The sequence below is a fragment of the Amblyraja radiata genome, chromosome 14 (assembly GCF_010909765.2).
Source record: "Amblyraja radiata isolate CabotCenter1 chromosome 14, sAmbRad1.1.pri, whole genome shotgun sequence".
In the NCBI taxonomy this organism is placed as follows: Eukaryota; Metazoa; Chordata; class Chondrichthyes; order Rajiformes; family Rajidae; genus Amblyraja; species Amblyraja radiata.
This window is the reverse complement of record NC_045969.1, coordinates 33,683,188-33,708,439: the sequence shown is the minus strand read 5'-3', so window position 1 is coordinate 33,708,439 and position 25,252 is coordinate 33,683,188. Positions and strand designations below refer to the sequence as shown.

General features: G+C 41.5%; 1 protein-coding gene across 9 annotated transcripts in view; it reads left to right on the top strand.

Annotated features, from left to right (window-relative positions):
- The window catches only part of usp9x (ubiquitin specific peptidase 9 X-linked), a 217,957-nt gene that overhangs the window by 96,118 nt on the left and 96,587 nt on the right, over positions 1-25,252 (top strand). For all 9 annotated transcript variants that reach the window (XM_033033085.1, XM_033033086.1, XM_033033084.1 and 6 more), the window contains 5 exons: positions 2,013-2,149; positions 14,702-14,835; positions 19,709-19,796; positions 21,831-22,173; positions 24,098-24,193. In XM_033033085.1, the coding sequence (XP_032888976.1) occupies positions 2,013-2,149; positions 14,702-14,835; positions 19,709-19,796; positions 21,831-22,173; positions 24,098-24,193 (798 nt within the window). The remainder of the gene's footprint in view (positions 1-2,012; positions 2,150-14,701; positions 14,836-19,708; positions 19,797-21,830; positions 22,174-24,097; positions 24,194-25,252) is intronic.

The window sequence follows — 25,252 nt, the reverse complement described above, 5'->3', positions numbered from 1 at the left end:
TTGACTTGGCCACTCAAGAATTGACCATTTTTTAGCTTTGAAAAGTTCCTTTGTTGTTTTAGCAGTATGCTTGTGATCATTGTCTTGCTGTAGAATGAACCGCCGGCCAATGAGTTTTGAGGCATTTGTTTGAACTTGAGCAGATAGGATGTGTCTATACACTTCAGAATTCATTATGCAACTACCATCAGCAGTTATATCATCAATGAAGATAAGTGAGCCAGTACCTTCAGCAGCCATACATGTCCAGGCCATAACACCCATACCACCATGTTTCACAGATGAGGTGGTATGCTTTGGATCTTGGGCAGTTCCTTCTCTCCTCCATACTTTGCTCTTGCCATCACACTGATAAATTAATCTTCGTCTCATCTGTCCACAAGACCTTTTTCCAGAACTGTGGTTGCTCTTTTAAGTACTTCTTGGCAAACTGTAACCTGGCCATCCTATATTTGTGGCTAACCAGTGGTTTGCAGTATTTCTGTTCAAAAAGTCTTCTGCAGACAATGGTCATTGACAAATCCACACCTGAAGAATGTTTCTGATCTATCGGACAGGTGTTTAGGGATTTTTCTTTATTATAGAGAGAATTCTTCAGCTGTGGAGGTCTTCCTTGGCCTGCCAGTCCCTTTGCGATTAGTAAGCTTACCAGTGCTCTTATTCTTCTGAATGATGTTCCAAACAGTTGATTTTGGTAACCCTAATGTTTAGCTAATGCCTCTTAACAGTTTTCTCAGTTTCTTGTTTCTCAGTCTCATAATGGCTTCTTTGACTTTCATTGGCACAACTGGTTCTCATGTTGATAAACAGCAATAAAAGTTTCCAAAGGTGATGGAAAGACTAGGTGCTGAGAGCTCTCTTATACCTGCATTAAGGAGGCAATTAAACACACCTGAGCAAATATAAACGCCTGTGAAGACATGTGTCCCAAACATTATGGTGCCTTGAAATGGGAGGACTATGTATAAACACAGCTGTAATTTCTATATAGCGAAACCAAAATGTATAAAAATACCCTTTAATAAAATCTGACAATGTGCACTTTAACCACATGTGATTTTTTCTATTACAAATCTCAAATTATGGAGTACAGAGGCAAATAAATAAATGATGGGTCTTTGTCTCAAACATTATGGAGGGCACTGTAAGTATTCCACTTTATTTTCCCTTATAGCCTCTTCCTGTTGTATTTTTGAATGGATTCATACCGAAGTTACCCCTGTGAATGGAAAAACTCAGTTTTAACTATCATGATTAAATATCCAAGTGACCATAAATGACATTTAAAAACTAGCTAGGTAAAGTGATTAAAGCATACTTTACTGCTCATTGTTGATGTCATTAAAGTGACCCGTCTGAGTTTAATTTGTTTTCAGCAAAAAAATTCAAAGTTGCGGCAAACTGAGCTATAGATATACTTCTCCTTCCATTCATCTAACCTTTAAATTTGTTTTAAGATTGACATACAGTCACTTGCCAGTTCACTATTGATGCTTCGTGACTTGTAACTGTTCCCCATCTCTTACATGCAGTTTTAGTTTCAAACTAAAACGTGCTGTAAGAAAACTGAGGAAGTAAGAAAGTTTTATTTTTTTTTAGTTTTAGAGATACTGTGCGGAAATAGGCCCTTCGGCTCACCGAGTCCGCACCAACTAGTGATTCCTCGCACATTAATACTATCCTACACAAACTAGGGACAATTTACACCTATGTCAAGCCAATTAACCTACAAACCTGTACGTCTTTGGAGTGTGCGAGGATACAGAAGATCTTGGCGAAAACATAGGCAGGTCACGGGGAGAACGTACAAACTCCATACAGACAGCACCCGTAGTCGGGATCGAACCCGGGTCTCTGGCGCTGTAAGACAGCAACTCCACCACTGCACACTGTGCTGTGCCATAAAGCATATGTATCTTTGTGGGGATTTGTCATTATCAATGTTTATTGGTGGAAGTTTGTTAAACTTTCTGCAATCTTTTTAGAACTAATGTAAGTTGTTATTTAAATAGGATCGGGATACTCAAAAGATTCAGTGGATAGATCGTTTTGTGGAGGAACTCCGTACAAATGACAAATGGGTCATTCCTGCTTTGAAACAAATTAGGGAAATCTGTAGTTTATTTGGCGAAGCACCACAAAATTTAAGGTAAGAATAAAGACTGGTCACAATTTGTCATGCGGAATGCTGAAGGAGCCCGCTCTTCCAGAACTATTGATATTTTGCATCTAACATCGGGTTAAATTTTTTGAATGTCCTTTTATTACGTTCATTGTCACAAGCTAGATTATTTCAATTAAAAACATTTAAAATATTTATTTTTATGGTGTTTAATTAAAATTGTGATAGCTTACGTCTTTAGACATGTCTTTAGACATGAGACACTAAAGCTCTTTTTAGTTAGTTGCTCTTCATATGTGGCAACTATCTGCAGATTTAAAATGGATTGTAAAGAATTAATCTACCTGTTTAGATTTAAAAGGCAAGATGGTAAATCTCATAAGATGTAGTTAATAAATAAAATGTTTTACGTGTTAAAGTAGACAAATTTTGGAAATATAAATTTTGATTTTAATAGTCAAGTTGCAGATTCATGTGCATTAGGACAAATTTTCTGTTCAATAGATAAGCATGCTATAACTAAACAATTCCAAAGCACAGGCTGGTGCACAGCTTTCTATTCAGTTCACTATCAGCCACAAAATTCCCACACTGTGTGTTTGTCTGCTTGCTATGATGTTTGCCAAGAAGGGGCAGTGCAAACCTGTACTCATTTTCAGATATCAGAATAGGAATTCTGCCCACAGCATAAATTACATGGCAGAAATTGGCTCTCAGAAAAATGTTTTAATTAATTTTATATGTGTTTTTAATTTTCGAATTTGTAACATTTTTAGTTTTAACTAGACCAAGTGGGACCCGTTGGGCCCCGTCCGCCAACGTGCGGGGTGGGGAGGGGGGGGGGTATGCAGCATCACACGGGAGGGCATTGGCGCTCACCCCAGAGACAGGCGCCCCCCGGAGCCAATCACCCCGATCACCCGTTCCCCCAATGTAACCCGTTCTCTCAACGCATCCTGTTTCCACCACTCACCCATTCCCCCAACGCAACCCGTTTCCACCACTCACTCACTGTGCAGATCATTTTAAACTTTAAAAAAAAATGCAATTGCATTAAGATTTAATGTGATGTAGGTGCCATCGACAAGGCAGGGCTCTCACTTAACTTTTTTTCTCTGTTTCCAGCCGGGCAACCTAGGCAGCTTTTTAGGTTGCCAATTGACAGTTTAGGTGGTCATTTAAGACTGCTTCCATGATGCGTGCGTTAGTGTGCTTGGACGAAGTGCGTAATTACCAGTCGGAATTATACTCAATGAAGCATTCACATATTATTTCTGCTTTAAATAAAGTCACTGACCAAACATATTCATCAATCAAGACATGATATACCACAATGACATACCTATGATCGACCTCGGTGAGACCAAGCGCAGGCTTGGCGATCGCTTCGCACAACACCTCCACTCAGTTCACAATAACCAACCTGATCTCCCGGTGGCTTAGCATTTCAGCTCCCCCTCCCATTCCGAATCCAACCTTTCTGTCCTGGCCCTCCTCCATGGCCAGAGTGAGGCCCACCGCAAATTGGAGGAACAGCACCTCATAATTCGCTTGGGTAGTTTACATCCCAGCGGTATGAACATTGGCTTCGCCAATTTCAGGTAGTCCTAGCTTTCTTCCTCCTTCCCCTCCCATTCCCAGCTCTCCCACAGCCTACTGTCTCTGCCTCTTCCTTTCTTTTTCCCGCCCCCCCCCCCCCCCTTCATCAGTCTGAAGAAGGGTCTCGACCTGAAACGTCACCTATTCCTTCGCTCCATAGATGCTGCCTCACCCGCTGATTTTCTCCAGCTTTTTTGTCTATCACCCATTTACACAAGTTCTGTTATCCCACTTTCCTCACCTGCTCCCTACACATTAGGGGCAATTTTATAGAGACAAGTTAACCTACAAAGCCAATGCGTCTTTGGGATGTGGGAGGAAACCCACACGCTTGCAGGGAGAATGTGCAAATTCAACACAGACCGTGCCCGAGGGCAGGATCAAACTCAGATCTCTGGCGTGAGGCAGTAAATCTACCAGCTGTGCCACAATATTTTGTTTTCCAACACGCAAACATTTATACATTGATAACTTTGGTTACTAAAAAAAAAGAAACTATCCATTTTCAGTCTTAATTCTCTAAGTGACACAATGTCCCCCATTACAGCTACTGTATGTTTTAATTCAGTTCAAGACTATGTGGCAGTACATTGGTCATAAAGTTGCTGTCTAAAAGTGCCAGAGACCCGGAATTGATGCTGAATATGGGTGCTGTCTGAATGGAGTTTGCCCCTTTTCCCTCTGATCGCATGGGTTTTCTCCGGGTGCTCTTGTTTCCTTCCACATTCCAAAAGTGTGCAGGAACCTTTTTCAGACCCAACCCAAAACGTAATATTTTTCTTTTGTCCAGAGATTCTGTCTGACCAGTTGAGTTACTCCAGCTTTTTGTGTCTATCTTCAGTTTAAACCAGCATCTGCAGTTCCTTCCTACACACACAATACTATACGATAGAACTTTATTAATCCCAGGAGGGAAATTGTGTGTGCGTGTGTGTGTGGGTATATATGTTACACACACACACACACACACACATACGTATATATTTATATATATATATATGGTTATATATTCATATATAAATATACACTGTTTTGTTTTCTCGTTTATAACATTGTTTACGGGCTACTATGTTTACATATTCTGTTGTGCGGCTGCAAGTAAGTATTTCATTGTTCTAACTGGGACGTGAGAAAATAAAACACTCTTGACTTACGTCGCTGATGTGTGGGATAGAACTTGTGTACGGGTGATCGGTGGTCGGCGTGGACTCGGTGTGCCGAAGGGTCTGTTTCCACGCTGTATCTTTAAATTAAACTAAAAACACTAAAACCAGAGGGAGTCTAAAGAAAGGGTCTCTACCTGAAACGTCATCCAATTTCTTCTAACCAGAGATGCTGGCTGCTCCATGGAGTTCCCCCGCACAATTAAAGCATGGAATAGTCTTCACCCTACCATAGTTATCCAACCAGACACAACTAAATTTAAGATAGCTCTTTTTTCCCCAAGAACCCTTTTTTGCTTAAGTCCAAGTCAAGAGTCAGGAGAGTTTTATTGTCATGTGTCCCAGATAGGACAATGAAAATCTTGCTTTATGCAGCACAACAGAATATGCAAACATAATACAGAACAGGAGATAAAAGTTCAGTGTGTCTATATATCATAGACTATATATATATATATATATATATATATATATATATATATATATATATATATATATATATATATATATATATATATATATATATATATATATATACAATAAATAAACAGATAACGTGCAATAGACTGTTATTGTTCAGAGTATAGAGTTTGGTGGTGGACCCTCCACCACCTCCAGTTTAAATTCCATTTGGAATATTTTTGGAGGACCAGGAAACCAAGAAGCAAGAGTTACTCCAGCGAATTACTCCAGCTCCAGGGAGTGATTCTGCGCTGGGTTTCAGCGGTCGCGGCGAGGCGGCGACCGGACAGCTATGGCGTCCAGATCTCCCACAATGCAAAGGGAGGGAGAAAGTGCCCGGCGCCGACCAGTTGCCATGGCAGTGCGCATGTGCAGGGCGGCCGATGATGTGCTGGCCGTGGTTGTGCGCATGTGCAGGGGGAGGATGTGCAGGCCATGGCAGTGTGCATGTGCAAGGTGGGCGGCCGTACTGGCATAAGAGGAGCGGCTGGAGAGCGGAGACCCGGTGGCCTGAACACAAATGGCGGGCGGAGACGAAGAGTGACAGAGAGATAGAGAGGGGGTCCCGCTCAGAGTTGAACAGCAGGTGTCCCGGGTGCTTGCCAAGCCGGGCAAAATGACACGGCTTTTATGCCATTGGCAACCGGGCAACGTTAATTTCGAGCCCTGCAAGGCCATCTTTTGTTATCCAAATCTAATCATTAAACTTTGCTGTGCTGGGTTAGGCTGGCAGATTTTCCCCCTTTGTTATCCAAATGTAATCACTAAACTTTGCTGTGCTGGGTCAGCAGAGATCACATTGTGATGACATTTTCGGTTTTCGGAAACTTCATGGCAGCTTGTGTCAATGAGATCCCTGCTGCTGGAAGAGCCTCCCTGTCAAAGGCAGTTTGTTTTTTTCCCGGAGTTGGCTTTTTAAAACTTTAAATATCAATAACTTGTGAAATATAACATCAAATCTGAAGGAAACTTATTAGATGGATGACGGAGAAAGCTGAGTAAGATTCTGCAAAAAAAATTCACGCTATTGTGTACCGTTTTGGCGAAAAAACAATAACAGACAGACACATACATAGAAACAAGACGAGACTTTTATAAGTATATATATACTAGACCAACTGGGACCCGTTGGGTCCCTGTCACACAGGAGGCCTGGTCCCCCAACGCAACCTGTTCCCCAATGCAATATTCCACCACTAACCCGTAGCCCCCACGGGAGGCGTGGTCCCCCAACTCAACCCGTTCCCCAACATAAGATTCCACCACTCCCCTGCCTCCCCCAGCACTGGACTTAAATAAAACGATCCAATTGGACTTCCCCTGCCTGCCGCAGCACTTCCAAATGCAATACCAATTCATCATCCCCCTCCTGTTGAAGCACTTGCTGCCAGGAGCTGGAGTAAGTGTGGTATGATGGCAACATTGTTGCAAATGTTGGGTTGAGGACTGTGATGGTGGAAGCACAGAGTGTTCCTGTATTGCAATTTGGAATCAAAGTTTGTTGGAAGCTGGCAGGAAGGATTTTAACAGTAAAAATCTTGTTTAAGTTGGGGGTTTATTTTTACTTTAAATATCAATAACTTGTGAAATATAACATAAAATCTGAAGGAAACTTATTAATAATAATAATAATAATAATAATAAATACTTTATTGATCCCCTCAGGGAAATTCAGATGTCCAGAAGCCCCCAACCAACAAACCCACAGATTCAAAAACGAACGCAGACAGAAAATACATAGAATACAATGAGGACACTACTTGAGAGCAATAAATACTTAAAAAGACCAATAATTAACAATTAAAAATTAAAAATTGCAAAATGCATCCCCCTACAGCCTAGCGGTCCGAATTATAAAATCTAATGGTTGCAGGGGTGAAGGATCTCCTGAACCGCTCCGTTCTACAGGGCAGGGAGAGGAGCCGGTTGTTGTTCCGAGTGTTCTTTTGACGCTCCAGAATTACATGGAGGGGATGCCCGGGGTTTTTCAGGACGACCTGCACCTTGTGCCTCATATGCCTCTCAAGCACATCCATCCCAGAGTCTACTCTCCCCTCCAGCACTGAGCTAGCTCGTTTAACCAGTTTGACCAGCTTCTTGTTGTTTTTTGCACTAATGCTGTTGCCCCAGCAGACAACAGCGTAGAAAATAACACTTGCAACCACAGTGTTGTAAAACATGTGCAGCATATCATTACACACATTGAAAGATTTGAGTCTTCTGAGGAAAAAGAGTCTGCTCTGGCCTTTTTTGTAGAGGGAGTCAGAGTTGACAGACCAGTCCAGTTTGTTATCAAGGTGCACTCCAAGGTATTTATATGTCTGCACCACCTCAATGTCAGCCCCTGCAGCGTTGACTGGCTGAAGGGGGAGCTTGGACCTGCCAAAGTTAACCACCATCTCTTTAGTCTTAGTTGTGTTCAGGATGAGACAGTTCTCTTCTCTCGAGGCACAAAAGGAACTGGTCAAGTTCCTGTATTCCTCCTCCTGCCCGTTCCTTACACATGCCACAATCGCTGTATCATCTGAATATTTCTGTACGTGGCATGTGTCAGACTTATAGTTAAAGTCTGCTGTATACAGGGTGAAGAGGAACGGGGCCAGAACCGTTCCCTGTGGGGCTCCAACATTGCACACCACTGTGCCAGAGACACTGTCCCCCAGCTTGACAAACTGTGGTCGACCCGTCAGGTAGTCGTATATCCAGGAGATAAATGTGGAATCCACCCCCATCTTCTTAAGCTTGTCATTCAGAATCAGGGGTTGGATGGTGTTGAACGCACTTGAGAAGTCGAAGAACATAATCCTCACATAGCCACCGGGTTTGTCCAAAAAGGAGTAGATCCGGTGCAGCATGTAGAGGACTGCATCATCCACCCCAATGTTCTCCTGGTATGCAAACTGTAGTGGGTCGAGTGCGTGCTGGACTTGTGGTCTCAGGAGACGAATGAGTAGCCGCTCCATTGTTTTCATGATATGGGATGTAAGGGCCACCGGTCTATAGTCGTTGATCTCGGTCGGCCGCCCTGCTTTGGGAACCGGCACGAGACATGATGTTTTCCACAGACCTGGTACCCTCCCTGACTGGAGGCTCAGGTTGAAAATGGTCTGGAGCGGCTCCGCCAGCTGAGCCGCACAGTCCTTTAGTAGCCTGGGACATACACCATCAGGGCCAGCTGCTTTACCAGGGCGCAACCTCCTCAGCTCAGCTCTCACCTCGTCCTCCGTGAAGAACAGTTGAGGAGATGCCGGCATAGGAGGTGCTGCAGCTGTGGTGTTGGGGGGGCAGCCTCGTGGAGGTGATGGTGGGGGATTGGCTGCACCTGTAGAGGTGGGAGGGGATACCAGATCAAACCTGTTATAGAACAGGTTAAACTCATTGGCCTTGTCCACGTCTCCTGACGGCTGGCTTCTCTTCTCCTTGAAGCCAGTGATGGTCTTCATTCCTCTCCACACCTCTTTGATGTTGTTGTACTGCAGTTTCTTCTCCAGCTTCCTTTTATAGTCCCCTTTTGCCTGCTTCATACTCCTTTTCAAGTGGTGCTGTACCCTCTTGATTTTTTCCCGATCACCAACCTTGAAAGCCTCCTTTTTCTCGTTTAGGAGGCTATTGATGTTGCTTGTAATCCAAGGTTTGTTATTGGGAAAGCAACAAACAGTTCTTACTGGCACAACAACATCCCTACAGAAGTTGATGTAGTCCGTTATGCATCCAGCCATCCTGTCGATGTCCATACAGCTGTTTAATTCCTGTGGCTCCATCAGTATGTCCCAGTCTGTGCATTGAAAGCAGTCCCTCAGTGATTCACTGGCCTCTGGTGTCCACTTTCTGAAAGACCGGGTGGTTGTAGGCTGTCTCAGTACACAGGGTTTGTAAGAAGGCCTTAGATAAACCAGGTTGTGATCTGATTTGCCAAGCGGTGGAAAGGCTAAGACACTATAGGCCTCATTGACATAGCACAAGTCCAGTGTCTTATTGTGCCTTGTGGGACAGTCAACATACTGTGAGAAGCCTGACAAGTGGGGGCTGATGTTCACATGATTGAAGTCCCCTGATAAGGCAATGAGTACGTCCGGGTGTCGGGTCTGTAATCTCGCGACAGTCTCTTGGATGACGTCACATGCGACTACAGGCTCCGCTCGAGGCGGAATGTAAACAATAATGGCGACGATGTGGGAGAACTCCCTCGGTACATAATAAGGTCTCAGTCCAACCGCCAGGAGCTCAATATCCCGACAACAGATCTTATCTTTCACAGTTATGTGACCTGGATTACACCATCTATTGTTCACAAGCAGAGCAAGTCCCCCACCTTTGATCTTCCCACTCGCCTTCGGGTCTTTATCTGCTCGTACCGTAGTGAAGCCGGGGAGATCCACACAGGAATCCGAGATGATGTCCATCAGCCACGTCTCGGTAAAACACATGAGACTGCACTCACGGTAGACCCGTTGGTTCTTCATAAGGGCCTCCAACTCCTCACACTTGTTAGGGAATGAGTTGACGTTCCCCATAAGGATCGATGGCAGAAACGGCTTGTATCTCCACCTCCAGGCCCTTAGCCTGGCACCTGCACGGCAACCACGGAACGGCTTCTTCAGCTCAGACGGAATATGGTGTTTTATTCCGTAAGCTGTCCGTCGCCACATAAGGAGTTCATCCCTCCTATACGCGACTCTACACATGCTGTGTAAAAATTACTGCACAGCAGCAGCGGCAGCAGCCAACGCACAAAACACACTAAAGCACTAAAGAACTAAACAAAATTCTGAGCTACAAGGGGTTGTATCCAAGTTCTGTTTGTATCCAAGTCCTTGTCCTTGTCCTTCACAAAAACTAAACAAAACTAAATAAAACACTAAACAAAACACACTAAAACGCTAAAACACTAAAACAAAACTCGTAGCTACAAGGACTTGCTGCCTCTCAGTTCGGCGCATGCGTGTTATTATTAGATCGACGGCGGGGAAAAAGCTGTAAGAACCTGCAAAAATATTAGCACTATCGAGTACCGTTTTGGCGAAAAGACAATCTTCTTCTTGCATATGGCGTGCACAGCCTAAAGTTGTAAGACAACTTGTTCTGTTTGATCTTCCGTTTGGAAAATACAGGCAACATGGTCCAGGAGCAGACAATGAGGAAGACATGCCCCTTATTTAGTATCTTGTGTGTTTTTATTTCCCAAATATTACTTTCTTCATAAAATTTGCAATTATATAAGTATAAGTTGTATAACTTCATTTGTATTACAAGAACAGACCATCAGTTATCCTTTACTCCAGGTCACGCTGTTAAAGTGGATTTTGCACAGGTTGCAGCCCCTCTTTGTACAACGTTCCCCAGAGACATTTGAACATAAAACAGTATAGCACATGAACAGGCCCTTCAGCCCACAATGTCAGTGCCAAACATGATGGCAGGTTAAACTAATCCCTTATGAGGTGACTGCCCTGTGCTTCAGCATATAGTCCTGGACCATAGTCTGTATCAATCTGCAGCATTCAATTGTGAATACCTGGTTGCGTTAGCATCTTGGTGCCACCTCGAACAAGCAAATCAAAATTACTTACAGTATTGTTATGAGGTCCAATTTTCAGCCAACAATTTTCCAAGCCCATCGTTCTGCTGCAGCTTTCATCAGTGACGTTCTAAATTTGACCACACAAGGTTTGATTTCCTTTATCTGGGCTATTTTGGGATAATTTTTTGCATACTTCTTGGGATGTTTTGTCATTGACTTCAAGGTTTAATTCCAGAGACACCATCTGATTCAAAAGATGCAGTTTGTGTAATAATGTTAACACCAGCGCTAGTTCTCGTGTTTCTTGAGTTTATCAGTTTGTGCATTTAGCCCCAAAGAGATAAGAGTATCTAATGTAGGCTAGAACTTCTATGCAGTATGAAAGACTGCTATCTTTCAGGAAGGGTTCTATGCCAAACCTGTTGTCTTGTGAGATCCTTCGTATCCATGCAACTTCATTGCTTAAAAGCAAGTAGTACTCCAGGCAACCTAACAATAATTATCCTTTAACGCCTAAAGCAAATGATCTGATCATTTACTTCAGTGCTATTTGTGGGAGCATTTTATGGACGAACTTGTTGCTGTATTTTCTACACACAAAGATTATTACAACTTTATTAACTTGTCTATTATCAACGTCATTGGCTTCTATTACTCGCTCCTAATTGAACAGGGTCTGATGAACCTCCTTGAACAGCTGTTTTTGTGAAGTTGAGTTAGATGGAGATTTTCAACATTTAGCCCCAACGTTGATGAAGGGATGGTGTTTATACTTATCAGAGTAAATCAAAGCTGCAGCTTCTGATGTTGTGTGATTGCGACTCTTCTAGAGATAAACTGCAGGGAGTTGCCATCATTTTTTTAAATGGTAAGCGCTATAACTATGGGAGGTGGGTGGGAGGGGAATGCGTGATGGTGAATGGGATGATAGTCAAGTGTATTATTTTGATCCAAGATATGTTTTTGGAACTAAGCTCATCCAGATGAGTGTGTTTTATTACACTCCTTACTTGTGCTTTGTAGTTGGTAGGGAATAGGAATCAGATTTGCGCTCTGCAAGTTGTTAAATTTATGAAAGGTTCTTGTTGCTGCACTATTTTTTGGCCGGTATAATTGTTTATGGTCAATGGTGACCAAGACCTCCCCCTTGTCCTGTCTGGGATGTTGAGAGTGGGGCCCATGATAATGCCATTGAATGTCAAGGATATTTGTATAGACTCTCTCCCGAAGGTTGTCATTGTCTTTCATTTCTCCACAGATGTTGTCTGGCCTACTGAGTTCCTCCAGGAATTCAATTTTTGTTACAATATAAGAGGCTGATCATTTAAAACTGAGGTGCATAGAAATTGCTTTACTTAGGGTATTGAATCTTTGGAGAAAAATTGTGTGTGCTACTTGTTGAAACCTGACCACATCCAACGAGTCTATTTTTTGCATTTGTTCTTAACTCTACCATCCTGAACAAACCTATTCAAGCAGCACCTGCACGTTTGCAGCGCATGATGATGCAGCTCCAGCGTTTTGATTTCCATATTGTTTACAAAAAGGGCAAAGATATGCTCATGGCCGACACTCTCTCTCTCGAGCGCCACGGGTGTCCTGCGAACAACATCCCTTCGAGTGCGACGGGCTTGCTGTACTTAAAGTCGACTTCGTTCCTATGGAACGACTGCTTCGCCTGGCGGAACACACAGCAGCTGATAGAACGCTACAGCTGATAGAACGCTACAGCTGCTCTCCTCCATTATCAAGAGTGTTTGGCCTGCAAAACAATCCAACACTCCACTGGATACACAGCCATTCTTCTTAGTTCGCGATTAACTAGTGTTACAAAACGGGATCATTGTCAAGGGTCACAAAGTTGTGATTCCCTCATCCCTGCATGATGAATACTACAAAGAAGTCCACAGCGACCACCCTGGTACTGAGCCTACGCTTACCCGTGCCCAAAGCATATTTTACTGGCCAGGAATGACCTAATGCATACGTGAAAAAACGGCATCCTGTCCCATTTGCAACAGTCTGGCACCCCACCAACAGAAACCGCCTCTCCTGCAACAACCCGCTCCAGAGCTACCTTGCTCATCCGTCGCAGCGGATATTTTTGAATGGCATGGTAAACACTACCTAGTTCTGGTCGATTCCTATTCCAATTGGTTTGAACTTGATCTGCTGCCTACCATTACGTCTGAGATAGTTATACAAAAGCTTCAGAGAAACTTATCTGTACATGGCGTACCAGTTCGACTGCAAACTGACAACGGGAGACAGTTCATCAGCCAGGCATTTAAAAACTTTGCCAGAATTTGGCACTCTCAGCATGTAACCAGCAGCCCCGAATACCCTCAATCCAACCGCCTCGCTGAGCGAGCCGTCAGGAGCGCAAAACAGTTAATGGAACGTTTGCATCTTGCCAATTCCGATGTCTACCTGGATCTGTTAAACCTGAGAAACATTTCCAGGGATGGTGTTCTAGCTCACCCGCCCAGCGGCTGATGTCTCGCACGACATGGCCCCAGCTCCCAGTCTCCCAGCAACAGCTGAAGCCGCAGGTGCTCAAACCAGCTGCGGTCCAGAAGCGCATCCAGGAGAAACATGAGGTCCAGAAGTGCTCCTATGACAGGTGGAGCAAACCACTCAAACCGTTACTGCAAGGTCAAGTGGTTCGCCTGCAGACTGCAGTTGGACATACCCGACTGGGTTTTGTTGAGGGGCCAGCCAAGGAACCTCGTTCCTACCTTGTCAACGTCGATGGTGTCCTGTACCGGCGCAGCCATCAACATCTACTGCCCGTGAACGAACCGTGACCATCTCTTTCCGGTCATTTCGCACTGCCGTTGGTTTTCCAGGCGCCTGCTGCTGTTGTCTGTCCCAGACCCCCTGACCCCCGCATGTTTTCCCCGCATCGTTCGGTTCCCTCATCCCCTAGGCCTCTAGTCATTCCCAGTGCCCCAAGTCCTGCAAGCTCGCCCCGTTGTTTCTCTCCAGGCTCCCCGGCTGCATTTTCCTTCTCGGGTTCTCCACCACCCAGCCCTACTAACCTTTCTGGAACGGAGGGGGAAGGGTTTGTCCGTACGCGTTCGGGGAGGGTTAGCAGACCTCCTAACAGGTACGGCGAGTATATTAACCTCATATGTTTTAACAACTAGTGAATAACTTTTCTCTCTCTACGGGGAAGGATATAGATTGGTTATTGCATGTGAACCAATCAGAGTAATGCATTAACATTAACTCCACCTTACTGTACACTTTATATTAACACTCACTTCCCATATTACGTAGTTGCACTGGTGGTAGAGATGAACTAACAACGTTATGTACAGCACCACCATGATTGATGATAAAAACTGACTTTGAATACCAAACTGTGTCTGTACAGTTCTTTATATGTTTACATGTTCTTAACATGTTTACAATTTATATCAGAAAAACTATCTGCCACCATTGTCCAATGCATTGACCTTCTTGTCAAAGCACTGGCTCAATTTGCAGACTTGGCACACTTAACACACCATCTCTCTGTTGCCAAGGTTATTTATACAGGCCACCCTTGCATTCCGGAGTGGGTGCTTACATTACTAGAAAACAGTTGGTATCGTGATTTTTCCATTAAGCTGTGTCGCTTTTATATGAGTCAAGGAATGAGTTAATGAAAATATTTATTTTTACATTATTTCCATGAGGGCAAATTTTATTCCTTCTCTTGGATTTTTGAGTCACAATTTGTGAATTCTGTGAGAGTGAATTTTTAAACGCAAGAGTCGTCTTTGTATGTTTATTCGAAGTGACTTTAATGTCCAATGATGTTGATTAACACGTATGTTTTCTTTGTAGTCAGACCCAAAGGAGTCCTCATGTGTTCTATCGGCATGATTTGATTAACCAGCTTCAACACAATCATTCGTTGGTTACCTTGGTAGCTGAAAACCTATCTGCATATATGGAGAACATACGGCAGTTTCATAAAGGTAAAGAAAATAATGTTGTGGAAATAAAATGTTAAATATTGTACCTTGGTTTTAGATTTTTCACTGTATCTCGGCACACGTGACAATGATCAACCAATACCAATATCACTGGGTTAAATCTAATTTGTGAAGAACTGGATTCCCATATCAAAGATTGAATTCTGCAATTGAGTGTTAATTTGGGTAAAATTTGTGATCGTTTCAAAAAAGACAAATAGAAAAATAAAATACAGAATTCCACTTTCATAAAATAAGAACACGAGTAGACAGATTATTTTTCATCAAACCAGAGATTGATTGCTAAGTTTGAGCTCCAGGAATCTGCTACATTGCAACCTGAACTGCAAGTACATTGGTGGAAGCAAGTGGTCAAGAAACTGAACAAAGAATGCTGAGAAGAACTGCACAATATTGTTGACTTTCGATTTTAAATTATCTTTTTTATTTGTAGTGTTTCAAGTACAATCTTTAAATGTAATAGCAAGAAACTGCAGGTGCTGGTTTACCAAAGAAAGACACAAAATTCTGGAGTAACTGCAGTCGGGACCCAAAATTTTACCTGTCCAGACATGCTGCCTGACCCGCTGAGTTAGTCCAGCATTTTGTCTTTCTTGAGGTCAAATATAATGTTGGGCATACAAGATGAAATATGAATGGAGAAACGTAACTGTGTGTAGAAAAGAACTGCAGATGCTGGTTTAAATCAAAGGTAAACACAAAATGCTAGAGTAACAGTGGGACCGGCAGCATCTCTGGAGAGAAGGAATGCGTGACATTTCGGGTCGAGACCCTTAGACTAGAGTCTGAAGAAGGGTCTCGACCCGAAACATCACGCATTCCTTCTCTCCAGAGATGCTGCCGGTCCCGCTGAGTTACTCCAGTGTTTTGTGTCTACCCAAGAAACCTAACTGGTTTGCACTCAAAGTTGCTGGATTTTCATTTAGGAATTGCAGAGTACCATGCTCAAAATAATTCTCAATTCAACAGTAAATCACCCTCCTTCCTGATGACCATCTAAACCATCTATTTAGTCAACTTTCTTGAGTAGTTGTGCTATTGTCATGTCATGAGACGGTATTGTTGGACAATTTGAGGTGGCAAGTGAATAGCTGTGACAAGTAGAATGATGCACAAAGTGACTAGTGTGATGGGGTAAGTATTGTAAAGTCATTCAGCATGGAAACAAAGTCCACATCGATTACTAAGCCCCCCATTTTCACAAATCCAATTTTATTCGCTCTGCTTTCCTAACAACTCATCTCAAATTCGAACACTGATCTACACTTTACGAGTACTTTAGTGGCTAATTTGCCCAACTACACAATTTGGGGATGTAGCAGAAAAATGGAGCAAATAGAGGAAACCTACATAAGTAGAATGTGAAAACTTCAATACCAGAGGTCAAGATTTCCTTATCCATGTTTGACAGTCCATGAGTCTTGTTCTTTGAGTCAGTATTGTGGACTGTTAGGGTTTTCCTTCCTCAGGGTGTCGATAATGTGTGGCCTCCAGAGGGTCTGTGTCACCTATGTGACAGAATGCATTCCAGCAACTGTGATGAATATATGTGGTATGTGTTTTGTGCTATGCAAATTGAAATATTTATATTCCTCCAGAACTAGGGGTCACAGTTTAAGGATAAGAGGGAAGCATTTTAGGACCGAGATGAGAAAATCATTTTTTACACAGAATGGTGAATCTCTGGAATTCTCTGCCACAGAAGGTAGTTGAGGCCAGTTCATTGGCTATATTTAAGAGGGAGTTAGATGTGGCCCTTGTGGCTAAAGGGATCAGGGGGTATGGAGAGAAGGCAGGGATGGGATACTGAGTTGGATGATCAGCCATGATCATATCGAATGGCGGTGCAGGCTCGAAGGGCTGAATGGCCTACTCCTGCACCTATTTTCTATGTTTCAACAAAACTCAGTTTTGTCTGACAGGTGAGTATTCTTTAGTACCATTGCTCTGAAATATTTGTCATTGTATTCTTTACGAAGGAATTTGAAGCTTGGTACAAAAATAAAGGCCTTAATTACTCAACATATCACATGGGTGTTGAAAGGACTACGCACATAGCTTGTTTAGGTTTAAGAATTGGGATTGGATAGAGCAGACTGCTTAAGTGTGAACTCTGACTAGCTGCAGGATTACCTGAGGCACTTGTGCTTCATGCAGAGCCTGAGTATTGACTTTTTGCCAGAGGAATATAGTTGGTGAAATACAGCACAACAGCAAAGGGTGTTGCTTTCCTCCACTTGTGATTGTGGTGAAGAGGAGCTGGCCCCAGAGTTGAGCCAAATAAAGAGCCTCTTTACATGCTGCTAGTCTGCTGGCGATTATGCCACATGGCAAGGACTTGTGGTAATGTGTACGTGGCAGCCGTTTGGCTCTCTCTTTTGCTATCATGACATCTGCTAGCAAGATGAAATTATAGCAAGCAACAGAAATCCATGAGTGGCTTTAATCCATGTTTTCATTATGTGAATGTTGAAGGCTGTTCAGCTATGTTTCCAGCCCAGTTCTGATCCTGATATCAACTGCTACTCTCAACCAACCTTTCGGGGAACAATGATCAGTATGATGTGACTGATACTCTCTGATTTAAATATTACTTGTTAGCAAAACAGAGTTTGAAGATTATGGGTCAGAAATTATTCTTGAAAAACTCATTTGATGAAAGATATTTATTTTGTTTCTTGTCTGAATAACTGCAGAAAATCAGATGATGTTTGGGTGGGAAAAAAGGAAATGGTGATGCAACTGAAACCGACCACGTAATTGCTTGACATTACCTGCATCCCTGACAATATCCAGTCATGATGAATAAATCATACAAATGAAGACATGTCTTTTTGAAAGCTAGGCTTGATTTGATTCTCCCTCTGCTTTTTGGCTACTTATCTTTGGACAATTTAAACACAGTGGACATGGTGAAATTGTGGAGGCTTGCCTGCATCCAAGTATGTGTTTGATTTGTAATTCATGTGAACCTGAAACCGACCACGTAATTTCAGTCTAACTTGGTCACCTGAACTAAAAAGAGCACCAATGGCATCTGGCTGTGGGGCAGCAGGGCAAAAATTGGTTGACATTACCATGGGTTACTGCCAACCACTCAGCATCAACACTGGCTTATTGGCACCAGTGTTTATCTTTGCATGGCATAGTGACATCAGTTGTTAGATCTAGCCCATTAAAAACCTAGACGATATATATGCAGGTTTGATGTAGCTTGAGTCTCATCATCCACATAATTTTTTACATTTATTATTAATGGTTATAAGGGCAGTGGTATCCATTTGGCCATTGAGAATTATATTACAATTTGCCATTTTGATTTTGCCAAAATTAATTATCTGGGGCTTAATTGCAATTAAAGTGTTGTCATTCAATAACAAACCTTTTGAAAACACCTTTTGATCAATTCTTTCTGCTTTGGCTGGTGTTGCTGATCTGTAAAAAAGGGATATATCCACATTTTGATCCTTTTGCGCTTTAACTGAAGAAAGAGTTTAATTTCTTAATATATCCTGTTCAGAAGATTAATTTTATTTTTTCATTATTGTATGATCCAGAGTTCACTTTTTCCTTGTAAATGTATTCCACATATTTGCCATGGTGTCACAGAACTTCATTTTGTACCCACTGTACGCACACAAAAAGCTGGAGTAACTCAGCGGGACAGGCAGCGTCTCTGGAGAGAAGGAATGGGTGACGTTTCCGGTCGAGACCCTTGTTCATACTGTAGCCTCACAGGTCTAGGGACCTGGGTTCACACCTGACGTACTTCAATCCTTCATGGGTTGAGTTGTCTTTATTAATTAGATAATTGAAAGGAGCAATTTTTTGATCATTTGGATGTTCCATTTAGGAGGCTGTAGTTCTGTGAAACCAGCGTGTAGGACACAGCTGCTGGGGTCTCCATGAGGTCCCTTTAGTTCTAATTTGAATATATTGGGTCCATTCAAGTGCAGACCATTAGGGGGTCATGGCATCATACAGCATGGAAACAAGCCCTTCGGCTTAACCTGCCCATGCCAACCTAAATGCCGGTGTGTGCTTCTCTCACCTACCCGTGTTTGGCCCCTATCTCTCTAAACATTTCCTATTCATGTACCTGTCCAAATATCTTTTAAATGTTATAGTACCTGCCTTAACTACCTCCTCTGGCAGCTCGTTCCATATATCCACCTGCCTCTTTTGTGGAAAAAATTGACCCTCAGGTTCCTATTAATTTTTTGTCTTGCTGAGAGACTTGAGTGCATTTCAAAGGCTGGTGGAGTTAATTTCTAAGGTGAGAAGTGGCTGTGGAAATGTAGCAGGAGGTATCTGGTATTGTCCAGTTAAAATTTAGTTTAGCTTGTGGAAAATTGACTATTTATAATTTAACGCCTCGTAAATAAACTAGTAACAAATTATTGAATTTGTGGCTATAAAAGTGTTTGCAAAAATGAGTATCAAATTATATATGGTAGAAATAAATTGTGTCCTTTCATAAGTGGCTCCAGAGTGTTCTAATCCTTGTGTTAACTGTGCATGTATCATTGTACGTAATGAAGACCAATCACTATGTGGCTGCTGCTGTATACAATCAAATTCTGAGTTTCCCTGGTTTAACCAAAGTCTGATTTGCCTTTGTATTGACTCGATTTCTCAAAGTATAACATGTATTAATGGATTCACCATGCGCTATTATCAAACATACATTGATCCTGAGATGTTTTTATGTTAATCTTTGTTAAAATATTACCAATATTTTACTTGGTTTTGGCATTCAAATGAATGAGATTTGATGGTATTTCCTCATGCAATCTTTTTTCATTGCGAATCCAGTGAATTTCCTGTGCATTAATCGAGATTGTGCATCTTGCAGAGAACCCCGAGTATGATCCACAAACCGTAAGGTCAGGAAGCCGCTATAGTCACGTGCAAGAAGTCCAAGAAAGACTTAATTTCTTGAGGTGAGATAGTTTATATATCAAATCTATTTGGTAAGCATAAACGTAAAGTTTTTTTGCTGTTAATTCACAAGGGAATGTATTGTAGCTAAAATAAGAATTACAAAATACAAAATATGCCACTTCAGATTTTAAACCTCCAAAGACAACAAATTAACGGGGTTTTTTTGGTGTGGGAACAATGGGGAAATTACATTTATTTTCTTCAGTAAATAAGGGAATCAGCTTTGTATTGTACAAAGAGGAAAAAATGTTTCCATCTGGCTGGATGTGCAAAAGTAAATAATTCCATAGTTGAAAAATATGAAACTAAAAGCTCTGTTTCATCAGGACTTCGATCATATTTTGAAGATGGGATTTAAATTTGTTGAGGCGAATTTGAATCATATACTAAAGGGTGCCCACGTATCAGATTGATCCATTTTTCCACAGCCCTCTCCAGAGCTGCCAAGTAGTACAGATTTCCGTATTTTGTATGGAAATGCGATAAGAATACGGATGTACGGATTTGCTTTGTAAAATACGGATTTTTAAAAATCGGCCCGACTTGCTGCTTAAAAAAATCAAGGATATAAAAAGTCTTTCTGTAACTCTAAAAATTATAGCAGATTAAATCTATTAGTATTTTAAATTTCAAGATCTGGATGATTATTTTTGTAAGCTTTGATCTGCTTGTCCCGCTACAAGTTTAAACAGCACTGTCAGTTTAGCGTGTGGGAATTTAAACGAATAGCGCTATGGGTTCTAATTATAGCGCTACCAGCTGGAACGCTATTGCCTTTACACATAGCGCTATAGGTCACAGACTGTTCGGAGAGGGAGGGAGGGAGAAAAAAGGTAGGAGAGAGGGAGGAAAGGGGGAGGGCGAGAGGGAGAGGGTGGCTTCCAAAATGGCTTCTACATCATCATCTGGTGCTAAAAGCAGGAAGCAGCCATTCAAACATAAGTATACAAAGAGATGGCAATGAATGCACTGTCAAGTAAGGTGTGTAGAAGACGTGTCAATTGGTAGCAAAGTTATGCATTCTTGTACTCTTACATTGGTATGACCGCACATTAAAAAAAAATCAGCAAAATGGCACCGCGTAAAAATACTGATTTCCTCAGCAAAATACTGATTTTCAGGTACTAGAATACTGAAAAGCTGTGACAAAACTTGGACGCTCTGCCTATCTATAATCTGAGAACTCTGGAGAATGAAATGTAGAGGATCTTTCTTTGAAATTTATTTTGCACAGCCAGCCACTGTCTCTTTGGTTGAAATGTTATATATTTGGACAATTTATCAAATCTACCAGGGTATTAAGTAGAAACAGATTTGTTGGAAGAAAATTACCTCTATGTGAAACTGTATTCTTGTAGTTACAGAATCAAAACGACCTGAGATTTTAAGATCAGTTTTACTTGTGTTGTACTGAATAAATGTGTTATTTTTTAAGAATAAGGTAGGAAAATAATGTAAAAGAATATACTCAGCCAAACCTATGCAATTATGTGTGAAGAAGGGTCTTGACATGAAAGGTCACCCATTCCTTCTCTCCAGAGATGCTGCCTGTCCCGCTGAGTTACTCCAGCATTTTATGTCTACAATTATAACTGTGTATTTCACAATGCTGAAACATAGAAATGGGCGGCACAGTGGCACGGCGGTAGAGTTGCTGTTACAGCGCCAGAGACCTGGGTTTGATCCTGACCATGGGTGCTGTCTGTATGGAGTTTGTACGTTCTCCCTGTAACCACAAGGGTTTTCTCCGGGTGCTCCAATTTCCTCCCACACTCTGAAGACATACAGGTTTGTAGGTTAAATCACTTCTGTAAATTGTCCCTAGTGTATAGGATAAGGTTAGTGTACACAGTGATCTCTGGTCGACGTGGACTCGGTAGGCCAAAGGGCTTGTTTCCACGCTGTATCTCAAGAAATATAAAGAAAGTCCATAACCTATAAACTTGATCAATGTCATTGAGGGGATTTTGGACACCAAGCAATAAAAAAATTTAAATCAAAAATATAATATCAAAGTATGTTTTATTCTTTAGATTTTTATTGAAGGATGGCCAGCTATGGTTGTGTGCTCCTCAAGCTAAGCAGATCTGGAAGTGTTTGGCTGAAAATGCTGTCTACCTTTGTGATCGTGAAGCCTGTTTTAAGTGGTTTTCAAAATTAATGGGAGACGAGCCTGACTTAGACCCAGACATTAACAAGGACTTCTTTGAAAACAATGTGCTACAACTGGACCCTTCTCTCTTAACGGAAAATGGAATGAAGTGCTTTGAACGTTTTTTCAAAGCTGTGAACTGTCGAGAAGGGAAGCTAGTAGCAAAACGTCGTGCTTATATGATGGATGATCTTGAGTTAATTGGGCTGGAATATCTATGGAGGGTAAGGACAGGTTTCACCTCCTTTTGATAATTGAATGGCTTTTTAAAAACTAACAATTTATGATTGCTGATACATTGACAGGATGCTGTTTTACCTCATTTGGTATTGATAAACACACTTCCAGCATTTTTGTTTCAAGTTAACTTTTATGGGTGAGCAGGAAAAAAACGTGAAATGAGAACAAGCAATGACTTATGAACTGTAGGCAATTGATAAATTTTACAAAAAATGTGTGAACTGTCAATAAGCTTTAAAATTGGACATTTCAGTTAAGCTAAAAAAAAAACTTGAAATGTGAAAGAATGCTGCATGCAAAGGAAAATAAAATTTACACCTAGTATCAATCTTTAATCGTAATCAAAATTTAAAGGGTTGCTTTTGCTGGTCTGCTCAAAGAACGTTGGCTTATGGAGCAGGACAACGGAAACTAAGTTTGAAGATGTCTGTTTAAAAAATTGGCTGAAATTGAAGGTGATAATTCCTCCACTATTCTCTGTAGATTTGCTCTAGAGTAGATTTGTTTCTACATTAAAGAGTCGTCATGCAGCAGTACAATAATACATTGTATAATCAGATTAATTACTAAATTATAAATATTTAGTTCAATATATCTCATGTCAATCATTGTACTTTTATCGTTGATAAAGTATTATGTACTGCTTTTAGTCAGGGCAGCTAGCTGATTTGATTTTTCCTGGAGATATTGCACCATCCCCCCATGGTCCATTATAATGATGGTTTACTGTATCCTATTTATTATTTTCTTCTCAATGTGCCGATTTCATGAACATTTAGGAAAGCAATTTGTATAGGAATATGGAGTACAAAAGTAAGGAAGCCTTACAGCAATTTTGCCAGACTTTGGTAAGGCCATGCCCATGCCTGGAGTATATGCCGGCAGTTTTTCTCTCTGTATTTGAGTTTGCACTTTTAGATGGTGCAACACTAATACCTTAGGGTGAGGGCTTGTCCTGTGAGACATTGAGTTGGATTGATTTGTGCTCACTACGATTTAGAAGAATGAGCGGTGATGTTATTCAGACCCATTACAATTGGGAGGTGAGATGAGCTTGTCTCTGGCTGAAGTATCTTGTACCGTCACAATCTGTGGGTAACGGGTCAGTTATTCCTAGCAATTTTAACCAGAAGGCCATGAATATGCAATCAAGACGTTCAATAAAAGCTGGGATGGTTAGATTTTGATACGATGGGAGATGAGAATTTAGCAGAAAAGAGGAGGAGGAGAATCAGCCATAATCTTGGTATATAGCAGAACAGGGTTAGGGTTTGGTTCCTTTTTTTTTTCTTTCTTTGAGGTTGAGCTATTTATTGCAACTTGTATCCAGTTTAAGTGTAGGACAATAATTAATGTTAGAGCCATTAAACAGAAGATTCAGTTAGTTGAATCAGGGTGAACAGTTTGCTTAATGCTCTGTGGAGTTGAGAAGAAGGCGAAATGATCTCATTGAAACATGGAGGATATTAAGAGGATTTGCAGGATGAATGCTACGAGGATACTACTTGTTTGACAAACCAGAACTTGGCATAATTTCAGAATAGTGGATGCAGTTTGAAGAATAGCTTGAACGTCCACATTTTTCTCCTAACAAAGGCTTATTCTGTCATGCTATTGTTGACATTGCGCAAGATGTCACTGTATTCATTGTAACCTCAACATCCTTAGTTGAGCTGGGTACAAATAGGTTTTCCTGTTCAGCTCTTCATTTGGATGGGTCTTATTCATGTGCATGAATTTAACAGCATTACAAGAATTGGAAAGGTGCCAACAAAGAAAAATGAGTGGATAGAACTATAGTTTTGGTGGCTATGTATGGAAGATATTTCCAAGGTTTTTTAAAAGTTTAAATGAAAAGGCTTTTTGCCTCAAATTTGTCATATCTTTATTATTGCCTGTTCTCAACAGGTGGTTATTCAAGGAAGTGATGACATTGCTAGTCGAGCAATAGATCTGCTGAAGGAAATATACACAAATCTTGGGCCGAGGTTGCAGGTTAATCAAGTAGGTGTTCTAACCTGACTATTTTACTCCTGATTAAATTGTATTCTGTGAAGTTAGACTAATAGATTTTTTTTTGTGCTGATATTTTCAAAATTATTGTTTACTACTTAAGGTATCACAGTTGTTGTGCTCTTAAAATGTTTTAAACATTCTGAAAATAAGTTGATCCTTAAGTCTCAACTTTGAGAACTTGGATGTGCCCCTGTGTTGTAATCTGATATAGAGATGCTCATGACAAGCAAATAGATTGGATTAGAGGCAAGTATTCTTGTGTCCACCGTTTCCAAAAGAGATCTGCCATATATTGCACCTGTCTCCATCTGCGTTTAATGTACAAGTCTTCCTTTACAAAGAGTCCAGGTGTTAATATTGGCGTGGCTTTCAACAGAAGAAGATGGTTTGGTGTGAGTGCTTCCAGTTCCATTGGGTCATCGAACTCTTGGTAATGGGTCGATCATTTAAAATTGCTTCAACTTCAGAAATTAAAGTTTGTAATCCTTCATCGTCCAGAACTTGTTGGTTAAGAACAGAGCGCAGCACATTTCGAACCATGCGGATCAATCGTTCCCAAACACCGCCGTGATGGGATCCTGCTGGGGGGTTAAAGTACCACCATATCCCTCTCTGAAGCATAGCACTCTGGATCTTGGTCTGATACAAGCCATTTAGTGCTTCTCTCAATTCTCTTTCCGCTCCGATAAAATTTGTGCCATTGTCTGATCTTAAAGATGAAACTTGACCACGTCGACAGATGAATCTTCGTAATGCATGGATGCAGGAGTCTGTATCAAGTGTAGATGCAACTTCAAGATGTACTGTCCTGCTTGCCTTGGAGGTGAAGATTACACCATACCTTTTAACAAGACTTTGTCCTCTCTCGATCTCTATAGGACCGAAGTAGTCTACTCCTACATCTGTAGATGGAGGCTTGTCTAGTAGAATCCTCTCCGGGGCAAGTCTGCCATTTTTTGTTCTCCAACTACTCCCCGCTGTCGTTTACATACAACACAGTCTGTTATGACCTTTCTTGCAACGGAGTTAGCTTTGATAATCCAGTAT